The sequence below is a fragment of the Prionailurus bengalensis genome, chromosome D2, assembly GCF_016509475.1.
Source record: "Prionailurus bengalensis isolate Pbe53 chromosome D2, Fcat_Pben_1.1_paternal_pri, whole genome shotgun sequence".
Lineage (NCBI taxonomy): Eukaryota > Metazoa > Chordata > Mammalia > Carnivora > Felidae > Prionailurus > Prionailurus bengalensis.
In genome coordinates, this window is record NC_057351.1 from 52,455,926 (window position 1) to 52,470,115 (window position 14,190).

At 36.9% G+C, this 14,190-nt stretch overlaps 1 protein-coding gene across 1 annotated transcript in view; it reads left to right on the plus strand.

The window, feature by feature from the left end:
- KIF11 (kinesin family member 11) overlaps window positions 1–13,291 on the plus strand; it is a 44,888-nt gene extending 31,597 nt beyond the window's left edge. The window contains exons 18-22 of the mRNA XM_043596989.1: window positions 3,570–3,849; window positions 7,297–7,519; window positions 8,371–8,522; window positions 9,833–9,949; window positions 11,869–13,291. Of these exons, the coding sequence (XP_043452924.1) occupies window positions 3,570–3,849; window positions 7,297–7,519; window positions 8,371–8,522; window positions 9,833–9,949; window positions 11,869–12,000 (904 nt within the window). The 3' untranslated portion in view covers window positions 12,001–13,291. The remainder of the gene's footprint in view (window positions 1–3,569; window positions 3,850–7,296; window positions 7,520–8,370; window positions 8,523–9,832; window positions 9,950–11,868) is intronic.
- Window positions 13,292–14,190: the final 899 nt, after the last annotated feature.

Below are 14,190 nucleotides of genomic sequence, written 5' to 3' on the forward strand. Positions count from 1 at the left end.
GCTCACTGTCTCCTAAATACTTCAGTCTGTATTCCTAAAAATAAGGACATTCTCTTACATAACCGTAACACAATTTTTTTAAGCAGAAAATTAATATCAGTAATTCCTATTACCTAATATACAGACCTAATTCAAATTCTGCCAATTGTCTCACTGATGTTCTTTGTAGGAAAAGAAAAGATTTTCCTTCTGCTCCAGGATTTAATCTAGGATCACACATTGCATTTGATTGTCATATTTCCTTTAGTCTGAGTAGTTCCTTAGTCTTTGTCTATAACCTTTTTTCAACAGGGTAGAATATTTGTCTAGTACGGTGTGCCTCAGTTGAGATTGGCCTTCAGGACTAGTTGTAGTTGTCAAGAACAACACAGTTGTGATTTCCTCGTAGCTGTTTTCAAGATAGTTTTCCTTATCTTTAGTCTTTGGAAGTTTGATTATATATTTCTTTGAGTTTATCCTGTCTGGATTTTCTCAGCTTCTTAAATCTGTATACCCTTATGCCTTTCACCAATTGTGGAAATTTTTATCCTTTATTTGAACGTTTTCAGCTCCATATTCTTTCTCCTCTGCTTCTAGGAGTTTGGTGACACACATGTTAGATCTTTTATTATGGTCTCATAGGTCTCTGAGGCTATAGATATTTTCTTTGTTGTTCAGATTGAGTAAATTTTATGAACTGTCTTCATGTTCCTCTGTCATCTTTAACCTATTGTTGAACCCATTCAGTGAAGTGTTTTATTTCAGTTATTAGAGTTTTCAGTTTTAAAATTTTCATTTGCTTCTTTTTTAATTTCTTCTTTTCTTTGCCTAGATTTTAATTCTTTTTTTTTCTCCAAAAGTGTTTTAGTTGCTCATTGAAACATTTTTGTAAGGCTGCTGTAAAATCCTTAACAGATTATTCCAACATCTGAATTATCTCATATCTCAGTGTTGGCACCTGTTGTCTTTTCTCATTCAAGTTGTGATTTTCCAGAATGGTTTTGATTGTATCTTGAACATTTTTGGTTTATGTTAGGAGATTCAGAATCCTATTTAAGCCATCTTTTTTAGCAGGCATTTACTCTGTTTAGGTTTAGTGTGAAGGTCCTGGCCCATTTTTGTGAGCTCTGGTTCCAATGACAATTTTATTTTTGGAGTTCTTGCAGTGTTACTCTGATATGCTTCATTTGGTGCTACCCATATGAGAAAAATTTGTTCTGCTTTTGATGGATGAAGTGTTCTATACAGGTCAGTTAGGTCAAGTTGATTGATACTATTTTTTGAGTCATCCGTATCCTTACTGAGTTTCTGCCTATTCTATCAATTACTAAGAGAGGGTGTTGAAATCTGACTACAATTTTAGATTTGTCTATTTCTCATCAGTTTTATCAGTTTTTGCTGCACATATGTGATGTTCTGTTGTTAGTTGCATACACATTTAAGGTTGATATGTCTTGGAGAATTGACCACTTTATCATTATATAATATCCCCTTTTATCCCTGATCATCTTCCTTGTTCTGAAGTCTACTTTGTCTGAAACATATTAGTACTTAGCTTTCCTTTTATTGCTATTTGCATATAATGTATCTCTAATCCCTTTACTTTTGGGCTAAGTCTTTAGATTTAAAGTGGATTTCTTGGAGATAACGCATAATTGGGTATTGCTTTTTCATCACATTTAACAATGTATCACCTTTAACTGGTGTGTTTAGGCCATTCTCATTTGAAGTATTGATATAGTTGAATTAAAATCTGCCATATTGCTGGTTTCTTTTTGTTGCGTCATTTGTGCTTTGTTTCCTTTTATTCCTTTCCAAATTTAAGTTGAGGATTTTTACATTTTCATTGTATCTCTTCCATTAACTTATCATTTATACTTTTAAAATTACCTTTTTAATTAGTTTTTCTAAGATGAATAATACACATTTTTAAGTAATGTTAATCCATCTTCATGTAATTTACTGTTTCAGGTGTAATCAAAGGACCTTATAGGATACATTCCCAATTTCTCCTCATCTCATATTCATTGTTTTCATATATTTTGCTTCTGTATATGCTATATACACCCTGTACACTGTTATGCTGATTGCTTTATCTTTTTTTTTTTTTTTTTTTTTAAGTAGGCTATACACACAGCATGGAGCCCAGTGCAGGGCTTGAACTTACTACCCTGAGATCAAGACCCGAGCTGAGATCAAGAGTTGGTGCTTAACCAACTGAGCCACCTAGGCGTTCCCCAGTTCCCTATTTTCTTTTTTAATGTGGCAACATTATGTTACTTATGTGGCTCACATTATATTCTGTTGAACAGTGCTGCTCTAGAATTCTAGCTATCACCTATTTTACTACCTAACTCCTGTCATGTGTCTTCCAGTTCTGTTGATGATCCTATTCCTTATATCATGTCCCATTCTGAATTCTTCTTTCTAGATTCTAGATCTAGAAAGTTTCCCTACTTTTAATTCCTAGTCTCTAAACTTCAGGACTTCTGGCTTCTTCCATAGCTCTGAAGGGAATACTAGAGTAGGATTGAAATGGGAAGGAAACTATGATATACTCTTTAAGGCCTATGCAAGCCATTTTTCCTGTCTTCCTGACATTTATTCAAAATGTTTTTCAAAGTGTGGTCCAGGAACCATGTAAAAGAATCAGCCAGGAGAAGGGCCCAGGAATCTAGGTGAGGTTTATGTATCCTGAAGTTTGAGACCCACTCAGTGCCTTTGGTATTTATCATGGATTATGGTCACTTATGAATAAATTTCATCTTCCTACCAGGTTGTGATTGCTTGAAGGACTAGATTTGTGTTGATGGTCTCCAGCCTCTTACTTGAATTTCGTTTCCTTTTTCAATCATTTCCATTTAACCTATAGTTGAACTTTGGTTTTCAAAATAGTTACTCCCTCATTTGGTTTCCTCACATGGTGTACCACCTAGTGGTAATAGAGGGTAACTTTCATTCACCAAAGTTTAACTCTGTAGTCCTGTAAGAGGACTTTAGTTTTACACCAAGGTTATGTTGCAGTGTACTTGTGTGTGCCAGGTGTATAGTTTGTCACATCCCCATATAATCTTCTTAATTATTAAAAGTCTTATCGTTGGCTTTGTTTTGTAACATTTATAATTTTTATGATGTACTTAATGTCATAGGCAAGGCAAAACTGCTTAAGAACAGAGTGCTAGACTGATTGTGGACACTTTAGGGATTAGACTAGAGTCTGCAGGTGATGCCCTTAGGTAACATAATCTATTAGGAGGAATGAAACACATAGATAGATTTTATTTTTAGTTAGTCATCACTCTAAGAGGTACAAAGTAAAACATTATATCTGGAGGAGAGCTGGGAAGGGTTTTATGAGAAAAGAGACATTTCCAAAGGTCACTTAATGGCAGATACATCAATCTGCTATGAAAAGACACCAGCTAAAGCATCCATTTTCAATATAGAAAATTAATTAAGAACATGGGCTCTGGAGCCAGACCACCTGGGTTCAGATATGCCATTTTTGAACTGTGTGATCTTGGGTAAGTAATAATATCTTTTGAGTCTTAATTTTCCATTTTTAACAATGTTATTCTCTTTTTCTATAGGAAATCTAAGGATATAATCAGCAAAACAACCTCATATAATACACAATTTTGTGCTGATTGTGATGGCTTATCACAGGAACTCAGACATTTTAACCAAGAAGGTACAAAACTGGTTGAAGAGTCTGTGAAACACTGTGATAAACTTAATAGCAGCCTGGAACTAGTATCTCAAGAGACTGAACAGAGATGTGAGGCTCTGAACAAAAGCACACTTTCTTTTTCTGAACAGTGGGTATCTTGCTTAAATATAAGGGAAGAAGAACTTCAGAACTTACTGGAGGTAATAACTTTGTAATTGGAACTTACTTTGGAGAGAATAGTGATAATCAGGAAATTAAACACTCTTGGATAAAATTGGATTGAAAACAGATATTTTATTTTTATTTTTTTAAGGTTTATTTTGAGAGAGGGTGTGCACGGGGGAGGGACAGAGAGGGAGAGAGATAGAGAACCCCAAACAGTCCCTGCACCAGTAGTGCATAGCCTGATGTGGGGCTCAAGCCCACAAACTGTGAGATAATGACCTGAGTCGAAACCAAGAGTTGGGTATTTAACCAACTGAGCCACCCAGGCTCCCCCAGATGATATTTTAAAATAATAAATGGTTAGGGTGCCCGGGTGGCTCATAAGTTAAGAATCTGACTTCGGCTCAGGTCATGATCTCATGGTTTGTGAGTTCAAGCCCCACACTGGGCTCTCTGCTGTCAGCACAGAGCCGGCTTCGAATCTTCTCTCCCCGCCCCCTCTCTCTGCCCTTCCCCCCACTCCTCAAAAAATAAATAAAAACATTAAAAAAAATTAAAATAATGAATTAAAATTTTAAGCATAAATAGTTGGTATGCTTATACAAGATCTAGTATCATGTCCCCCAGAGCTTGAAATTATTTAACATGTATCTGATCTGTCTTGTATCTATCCTTGGTTTTTGACTTATTGGTTCCTTCAGTTAAGGGCACTCTATTTGGATATGTAATTCAAACCTGTTATTGCTTTAAGATACTGTTTTGATTGTTCAAAGGATACTAGATAGGTTTGTGTGTTTGCTTGATCCTAATACTTACATGAGCCCTTTGTGGCTTGGTTTTTCTTTCTGTGTCATAAAAGGATTTTACTAATATTCTCAGAAACTGGGTAAAAGGATGTAAGTATTTTAAGCTTTATAAGCTATTTTTACCAAGAGGAATCAGGGCTAATGGAGAAATAGGTGAGTTCAGATTTGAAACCAGAAATATACCAGATAAGCCTAGAGATCCTGTCATACTAGAAAATAAGAGAGCTATTCAAGATTAGTGGGGTTGTATCAAAAAGACATAGGAGTCTACCTGATGACACTTCTTTGTTTAAAGATGGTACAATTTGTGTATCAAAAAGAATAATTGCTATAATAGATTAAAATACATTAAATATATTAAGGCTTATGAATTCATACAAATTTCTTGGGTCTCCTTTGGATCATGCTAGGGAAGCAGTGCATTATTTTGAAAACTGGTAAATAAAGGGAAAGAGTTGAGCATCCATCTCTCTTTCCCAAAAGAATTCTATCTTGGTTTATCAGGGTAGTGGATGAAGAAAAGGGTTTCATAGAAGAATCCCAGCTAATAAAATGCAGAAGAAATGACAGAATTGGAAAATCACCATTTTGTAATTCTAGTGAGATAACCCTTGTGGACATTAATGACTGCTTATACCTTTTGATGCAAAGTGATGGAGAGGAGAACTTTATTTTTTTAATGTTTATTTTTGAGTGAGAGAGAGACAGAGCACGAGTCAGGAAGAGGCAGAGGGTGAGGGAGAGACAGAATCTAAAGCAGGCTCCAGGCTCTGAGCTTTCAGCACGGAGCCTGATGCAGAGCTTGAACCCACAAACTGCGAGATCATGACCTGAGCCGAAGTTGGACACTTAACCGACTGAGCCACCCAGGAGCCCCAGGAGAACTTTATAATTAATAGGGTGACCACATTCAAACTCACGGATAAATCTTTTTTTTTAACCAATTAATCTTTCTTTTTATGTTTATTTGTTTATTTTTGAGAGAGAGAGAAATAGAGAGAGAGAGAGAGAGAACACAAGTAGGGGAGGGGCAGAAACAGAGGGAGACACAGAATCTGAAGCAGGCCCTAGACTCCAAGCTGTCAGCACAGAGCCCAGTGCAGGACTCAAACCCACGAACCATGAGATCTTGACCTGAGCCAAAGTCGGATGCTTAGCCAGCTGAGCCATCAAGGCACCCCTCGGTGAATCTTTTCTTAGAATTTATTTTTTTATTTTATTTTATTAAAAATTTTTTTAATTTTTATTTATTTATTTTTAATATTTTATTTATTTTTGAGACAGAGAGAGACAGAGCATGAGCAGGGGAAGGGCAGAGAGAGAGGGAGACACAGAATCTGAAGCAGGTTCTAGGCTCTGAGCTGTCAGCACATAGTCCGATGTGGGGCTTGAACTCGCAAACCACGAGATCATGACCTGAGCCAAAGTCAGACGCTCAACCGACTGAGCCACCCAGGCACCCCCCCCCCCAAATTTTTTTTTTTTTACATTTACTTATTTTTGATAGAGACAGAACACAAGTGGGGGAGGGGCAGAGAGAGAAGGAGACACAGAATCCGAAGCAGGCTCCAGGCTCTGAGCTGTCAGCACAGAGCTCAATGCAGGGCTCGAACTCACAAACTGCGAGATCATGACCTGAGCCGAAGTCGGACACTTAACCAACTGAGCCACCCAGGTGCCCCTAGAATTTATTTTTTTTAAGGTAACTCTACTCCCACTGTGGGGCTTGAATTCATGACCCCGAGATCAAGAGCCACATGTTCTACTACCTAAGCCAGCCAGGTACCTCAACTGATTAATCTTTCACATGAGAGACACAACTAGGCATTATGTGCTTTCAGCACCACCAACAAAATATTCTTGCCAAACAATTAAACCTGATTTACATCAAACCTTTGGATCTCATTACTTTGTAGAAAATACAGAGTATAGATAAACATATGAAAATACAGTGTAGAGATGGCAATTGACCAGATCCAGAATTTGAGATAGCAGAGCAAAGACCTAGTTTTTTGAAGAAGAAAAACTTTTCAAAGGGAAAAGTATGAAGAAAGATCTCCTATATCAAAAGAGAATTAAGACTAAAAGATCTTAAGTCCTAGTTTGCCTGGAATAGTCCTTGTTGACATCAGTTGTTTGGATGTAATTATAACTAAGAGTAGCCCTTTTCACTCTGAAGAGCATCTCATGGGTGATAAATTAGATGTCACCTACTTAAAGGCATATCAACCAAATCTAATGATAAATTCTGATTCAAACAAATGAATTGTGCAAATCGTTTCAGACAATTTGTGAAATTTGCATGCTGACTAGACATTTGATATAAAAAAATCAATGTTAAATTTTTTAGATATGAGAGTGGTCTTAAAAAACTCTGAACTCTTAGAGATGTATGCTGAAGTAAATGGATGAAATGATACAGGATTTGCTTTAGAATAATTCTATGGGAAGATGAAGAGGAAGTGGTTAATCTTGTTTGAGCTATACCCCATGTATGGATAAACACTGAGATTGGGTAGTCAATACAAGGGGGTTAATTATACTATTTTCTCTACTTTTGCATGTGTTTTTAAAACTTTACTGTGGAAAATTTCAAAGTAAGAGGAAATAATATATTGAATAAAATATTTGACAACTTCGATTTTAATAATGAAAGCTCATTTGTATCATTTACAGGTTGTAAACCAAGGTTGTGAGGCTTCAAGTTCAGAGATTACTGAAAAATTAAATGAACATAAAGCAGCTAATGAGAACCAGCGTAATATGTTTTTTGATCAGATAACTACTGATGAAGAAAAATTAATAGCACAAAGTCTAGAATTTAATGAAACCATAAAAATTGGTTTGACTAAGCTTAATTGCTTTCTACAACAGGATCTGAAATTGGATATCCCAACAGGTAATTTCAAAGGGAAATAGGATGGTTCAAAGTTTTAAAGTTGAAGTCAACCTTGTACTGTGCCAGATGTTCATAAGAAGCAGGTCCTGCTGTTGCCTGATAGGATTTTACCATCTCGCTGTAGTCAACTCAAATGGAAAAACTGGGACCCTAAAATAGCTTTAATCAAGATTAGGTGTCACGATACAAGTGACATGTACTTGTAGAAATTTGGGCATCCCAATTCAATAAAATTTTACAAACATTTAGGGAACTGGCTCTGTTAAGAGAAGACATTTTAAAAGCAAATGAAAACCAGCAACCATCTATCTAGCACTGTTTTGTATCAGGGCATTTTAATACCAAAAATTGAGGAATGTAATTAAATAAATTTAGTTTAGTGGAAAAACCATACCACGTTGTGCATTTTCTTATGTGTAGCTCTTATTTTGTCATGGACTTTTGGCATTTAGGAATCACCATTTTGAGAGGTCAGATGGCACAGATCAAAAGATCAGTGTAGGCTATCATGATTTAGGGAAGAAAGTATAACAGACTATTTAATAGTATGAGAATTGAGTCATTATTTGCATTGCATTGAGGGTTGTGGACTCTGTCAATTTATTAAAAATCATTGAGTAGGTTTTATGGTATGAAATTATACTTCAAAGCTATATGCATAACATACTTTGAAGTATTATATACATGTATACATACACATACACACACACACCCACACGGCCATCCCATGTAGGGTAGTGGCTATATCTTTGGAAGACAAGACTCATTTGGAAGTATACATTTTAGCATTAAAAAAATCTTCTTCAAATCCCACACTTCAATTCTTTTCCTGTTTATATAATCCGCTAAAGGTACGACACCACAGAGGAAAAATTACTTATACCCATCAACCCTGGTGAGAACTGAACCACGTGAACAGCTCCTTGATCAGTTGAAAAGGAAGCAACCTGAGCTGTTAATGATGCTAAACTGTTCAGAAAACAACAAGGAAGAGATCAGTCAGGTAAAATTTAAAGCATTCCTAATATTAGATCTCTCGCATAAACTCCTTTTGTCATCAACTTCACGTGAAGAATTTTATTCTTTGCCCTTAAATCCTACCCTGTCTCATTAATGGTAGTCATCTGACCCTTCAGTCTGTTTCTTTTAATCTGGGCATTTTAAAATTATTAAAGTCATAATAATAATAACAACCAATATTTGTGCTTATTATGTGACAGCCTGTTCTAAGCACTTTACATAAATATATATACTCAGTTAATTCTCTAAGTAGTCCTTTGAAGTAGATGCTAGTACTATCCACATTTTATAGGTGAGGAAACTTAAGAAGTATCTTGTCCTATGTCAGTGTGGAGTTGGAATTAGAACCTAGAAGAGCTCCACAATCTGTGCTCTTAACTCTAGTAATTATTGTTATTAATTTTTTTTTTTTTGAGAGAGAGCATGCTCGTGAGTGAGCAGGGGAGGGACAGAGGGAGAAGGAGAGAGAGAATCTTTTTTTTTATTTTTTATTTTTTTCAACGTTTTTTATTTATTTTTGGGACAGAGAGAGACAGAGCATGAACGGGGGAGGGGCAGAGAGAGAGGGAGACACAGCATCGGAAACAGGCTCCAGGCTCCGAGCCATCAGCCCAGAGCCCGACGCGGGGCTCGAACTCACGGACCGCGAGATCGTGACCTGGCTGAAGTCGGACGCTTAACCAACTGCGCCACCCAGGCGCCCCGGAGAGAGAGAATCTTAAGCAGGCTCCGTGCTCAAGGGGTGCCTGGGTGGGTCAAGTTGGTTAAGCATCTGATTCTTGGTGTCAGCTGAGGTCATGATCTCAGGGCCCATGGGTTGGAGCCCTGCATCGGGCTCTGTGCTGAGGGTGCAGATCCTGCTTGAGATTCTCTCTCTCTTTCCCCCCTGTCTCTGCCTTCCCCTACTTGTACAGTCTCTCTCAAATAAATAAATAGCTTAAAAAAAAAAAAAAAAAAAAAAGAGTTGGACGCTTAACCCACTGAGCCACCTAGGCACCCCTTAACTATAGTAATTATAGACAAGTTGGGAAGTCATAAAGTAACATAAAAACTAACAATTAAACTGTAATCCCATTATTCTGAGATTACTACTTTTAACACTATTATAAGTACTTCTCTGTGAGAAAACATTTGGGATTATTTTCATTATTTTTTAGACTTTCTACGAATTTTGTTGAGGTTTAACTTTTATGCAATGGATGTTGTGTTATTTTCAAAGAAGAAAACTGCATTTAGTTTTGTGAAGATTCTTAAGTCCTTGGACTTAATCACTAATCTACCTTCTTATTTTAGGACTTGGATGAAGAAAAGTCAGTTCTAGGGCACTCAATAGAAGAACCTCCAAGTCAAGAGCCATCTATAGATGCTAGTGTGGATTGTTCATCAAGTGGTGGGATTCCGTTTTTCCAGGTACCTGATTATATCCTGTCAGATAATCCTTCACATCTGATATAAGTCAGTGGCTATACAGTGTGAAGGAAAGTGCTACTCTTGGTGGGTGAAACTGAAAAATATTTTGTCATTCCTTTGGGATAGCTTGTTAACTTTTCTGATTTAAATTATTTACACAAATCTGATAATTGGTCAGGGTTTTTCTATGGGATAAATGAAGGCAAAGTTTGACTTCATTCCATCCCCAGATAGTACTCTTTAGCTATTGTATTTATCCCCTTTCCACTTCCTACATTCTCAGATGGATATGAAGAGCAGTCATTTCTCTCTTGCCTCCACCTTTGACATGGACGTCCCGGAGCCTATCTCTGCCCATACTCAGACTCTGAAGGCCAAGAGGTTTAAGAGACTGAGAGACTAAAGGCCTCTCACGTTATTTTAGTTCTCCTACCTGAGGCTTTTCTCTTGTTAAGGATTCCCGCATGTTTTCTGAGTCCCTCACCTGCCTTGATCTTGCTCACTTAAGTCCTGTAACCTTTCCTAACCCCTTTTCAACCCTGTTGGGAGCATGGCACTATAAACTGCCCCGTACCTTTCCCTTTGTTTTGAAGACATGAGCCTAGACGCAGTCTGTAAAGGAGGGATTTTCCCACATAAGACATTGATGTCTACATTTTACAGTTGAAATGCTGCTTGTGATAAATGTATCTGCTTGTATCTAATAGACTTGCAGGGGTCTTCCCACCAAGGTCTAAAAATTCTCCATCCCCCATGTAAGCTGGTTAAAACTTCTAGCTTAGATTCTGTTCAGTTCCTCTATGTCTGCCTCAAGGTAATTTTATCCCCAAATCCTTCCTACCTTTTGCTTTATTGTTAGAGAACTCTAAATATATTTCTTTCCATTTTTCAGCCCTCTCTTCTGTCTTATAAAGTTAAGGAAAGAAGGAAACTTAAGAAAAGAGAACCTTAGTGACTACTTAATCTCTGGTTGGAAATCCTTTCATTACTACCGTTCATGGCATTTTGAAGGCGAGGCTCAGTGGTTCAGCTGTGGTAGGGAAGTCCCTACAGTACCAGAAAAGATTTGGGGTTGGATTTTAGACCTTCAGCTGAAGTCTGAAAATTATGTTTTCCCTGATAGCAGTCTCATGTGGGGAAATTTTCTGGGTTTGAAATTCTAAAGTCGATGTATGATTTGTCTCAGCATGGATGACTGGGTCTGCAATGGATGTCATTGGTCTCTTAAAGCTCTCTATGGGCAAGTATGAGAATTCCAATGACATACAATTCCCAAGTGAGAAATATGAAATGTTTAAAAGAAAAGGTAAAATACAGCTTAAAAAAACACCTCAAGGTAGCCATATATCAGATTCTCTGCTTAAAATAGAATTGCCTGTTGTTGCATGATATCAAATCTTCATTTTCCTAGAGCAGGGTTTATCAGTAGCAGCTCTGTTGACATTTTGAGCTGGATAATCCTTTGTCGTGGTGGACTGTCTTGTTATTACAGGACGTTTCACAGCATCCCTGGCTTCTCCGCACTAGAAGCCAGTAGCACCTTACGGTTTTAACAACCAGAAATGTCTCCAGATATTACTAAATGTACTCTGGGGAGTCAAATTGCTCCCCGATGAGAACCACTGCCCTATAGTAAAATCTATAATTTTGTCTTGGAAAATCATGCAGAAAATTAATATTTCTTTCACCTCACTCCTTCCATTGATGGTAAGATGAAGAAGGCATTCGCTTCTACTTGACAAATTGTTGGCTCCAATTCGTGCTGAGTCTTTTCCACACTTAATTTCTAGCCTATAACCCAGAGAACTTTGAAAACAGAGTGTAACTAATATGTATTATGTCATGTAATAACACATATCTGTAATATGTAAAGTAAAATGCTACTTTATTGACTTAATTTCTTCCCTTAATATTCACAGCATAAAAAATCACATGGAAAAGACAAAGAAAACAGGGGCATTAATTCAGTGGAGAGGTCTAAAGTGGAAGAAACTACAGAGCATTCTGTTACAAGGAGCAGATTACCTCTACGAGCCCAGATAAATCTTTAGTTAACTTGAGGATTGCTAATTTTATTTTTAAGAAAAATGAAAAATAGAACCTATAACTCCAGAACTTGAGCCTTATGTATAGATGAAAAACAAATGGAAAATATCAAGGCAATACTGTAAATTTAGTTGACTTTAATATGTCTGCCCATTTTTCTGTCATTCTTGTAGTTCACTGTACATTAAGTTGGGTTTTATTTGAGACTTGCATTCAGTAAATGTGTATTTTTAGCTTTTGATATAAAATAGCTCTTTCTGGTATATCACTAGGCAGCACATATATAAAAGTTGCGTGTTCTTCTAGGCTTGAATTTATGTAGGTGAATACCGCCAACTTGGTCTTGGGAAGGACCATCTCCGTTCTTTTCTTGATACGATTGAATTATGTCTGTGTCTGCTTGCTTCCTTCCCTAGACTTTTCCAGTCTGCATTCTCAGCTCATTTTCTCGTTTTTCATTTGCTACCAAACCATCTGTAGAGCTACAAAATGGTATCTATTCTTATTATGAGATAGCCTGAATTTTATCTAGAAGTCTTTAACACTTTTCTGTGGTTCTGCCTAAAATTACTATCAACAATAAACATAACCCTAGAAGCATTCCTTCCTTCAATATTTTTAGTCTGTTTCCCCCTAGATGAAGAAGCACTCCTTTCTTTATGAGGCCTTAACACATTAGCCCCCACAGAGTTTGTAAGAAGCCAGCTTCTCCAGAATATAGATTACTTTTATGGGAGAACTACCAAGAGCTCTGATTAATGGCTATGTGGCCTGTATCTTGGGCACAGGTCCCAGTGATTTAAAAGGGCTTTTTGAAGCTATTAATTATGATGATAATTTCTATCCTCTTGTTTACCTTCATCTGAAACTTTGTTCTTTGTATATAATAAAATATGTATATGTATATTTTTCTTTACTGAAATCTTAACCCTTAGATGGGTCCTGACAGTTTTGATCTAGCAGCCAAATTTCTGGAAGTTGACATTTTTCAACATGAAGAATCAGCACACTAGAAGAAGGAATATACGCAAAGAAAACATTTGGTGACCACATCAACTTAAGTGCATAACTTTAGAGAGATTTGATTGCGATAGCTAAGTAAAGCCAAGCCCTATTAGAGATTAGAAAACGTGCTACTTCAAGGAACTAAATTTACCTTCCGAAGTGTTAATTATCTTAATAAAAATAATGATACAATTTCTCTGCAAAATCAGATGTCAACATAACCTATGGATAATATCTAAGAAAATAATCTGCCCTCAGTAAATCCATCAATAAATTTGGTTTCTACATTAACTTGCTTGCCCTATTATTTATTTCCTTACTTATTTCTTTCACCTCACTCCTTCCATTGATGATAAGATGAAGAAGGCATTCATTTCTACTTGACAAATTGTTGGCTCCAATTTGTGCTGAGTCTTTTCCACACTTAATTTCTTGCCTATAACCCAGAGAACTTTGAAAATAGAGTGTAGCTAATATGTATTATATTTACAGAGTTCAGCAAGTTCTAAAATTCCTAAAATACACTTCCACACAGGCACCACCAAGGAAGAAGGGCCTTGGTAAACATTCCAGGCTTTCAGTTGTACTCTAAGGGATTAATGAGAAACAGAGTGGCCCTCACAGGGCCTGAAGTCCAGCTTTAAGTCATCCGTTCTCTGACATTTTAAAGTTACCTAGGAATGCTAATGCAACTGACAAGCAAAAATAAATCACTAGAGAATTTTTTTATGTTTTACTTTACATTAGAGAGAGCGCAAGTAGGGGAGGGGCAAAGAGACGGAGACAGAATCTGAAGCAGGCTCCAGGCTCTGAGGTGTCAGCACAGAGCCCGACGTGGGGCTCGAAACCAAGAACTGTGAGATCATGACCTGAGCTGAAGTTGGATGCTTAACCAACTGAGCCACCCAACATATGACTCGGCTTTAAAAAATTTTTTAAAAATTAAAATTTTTTTTTACTGTAAGTAGGCTCCACACCCAACGTAGGGCTCTAACTCACAACCCCTGAGATCAAGAGTAACATGCTCCACTGACTGAGCTAGCCAAGTGCGCCCAGATCACCAGAGAATTTTAACATCCCAAGCCTTAAATCAGCTTTACAGTTTTTCATATACAATATCAAGCACTCAAAAAAACAAAACAAAACAAAACAAAACCTATCAGCAAAAACAGAATAGGCAGCTTCAAGGA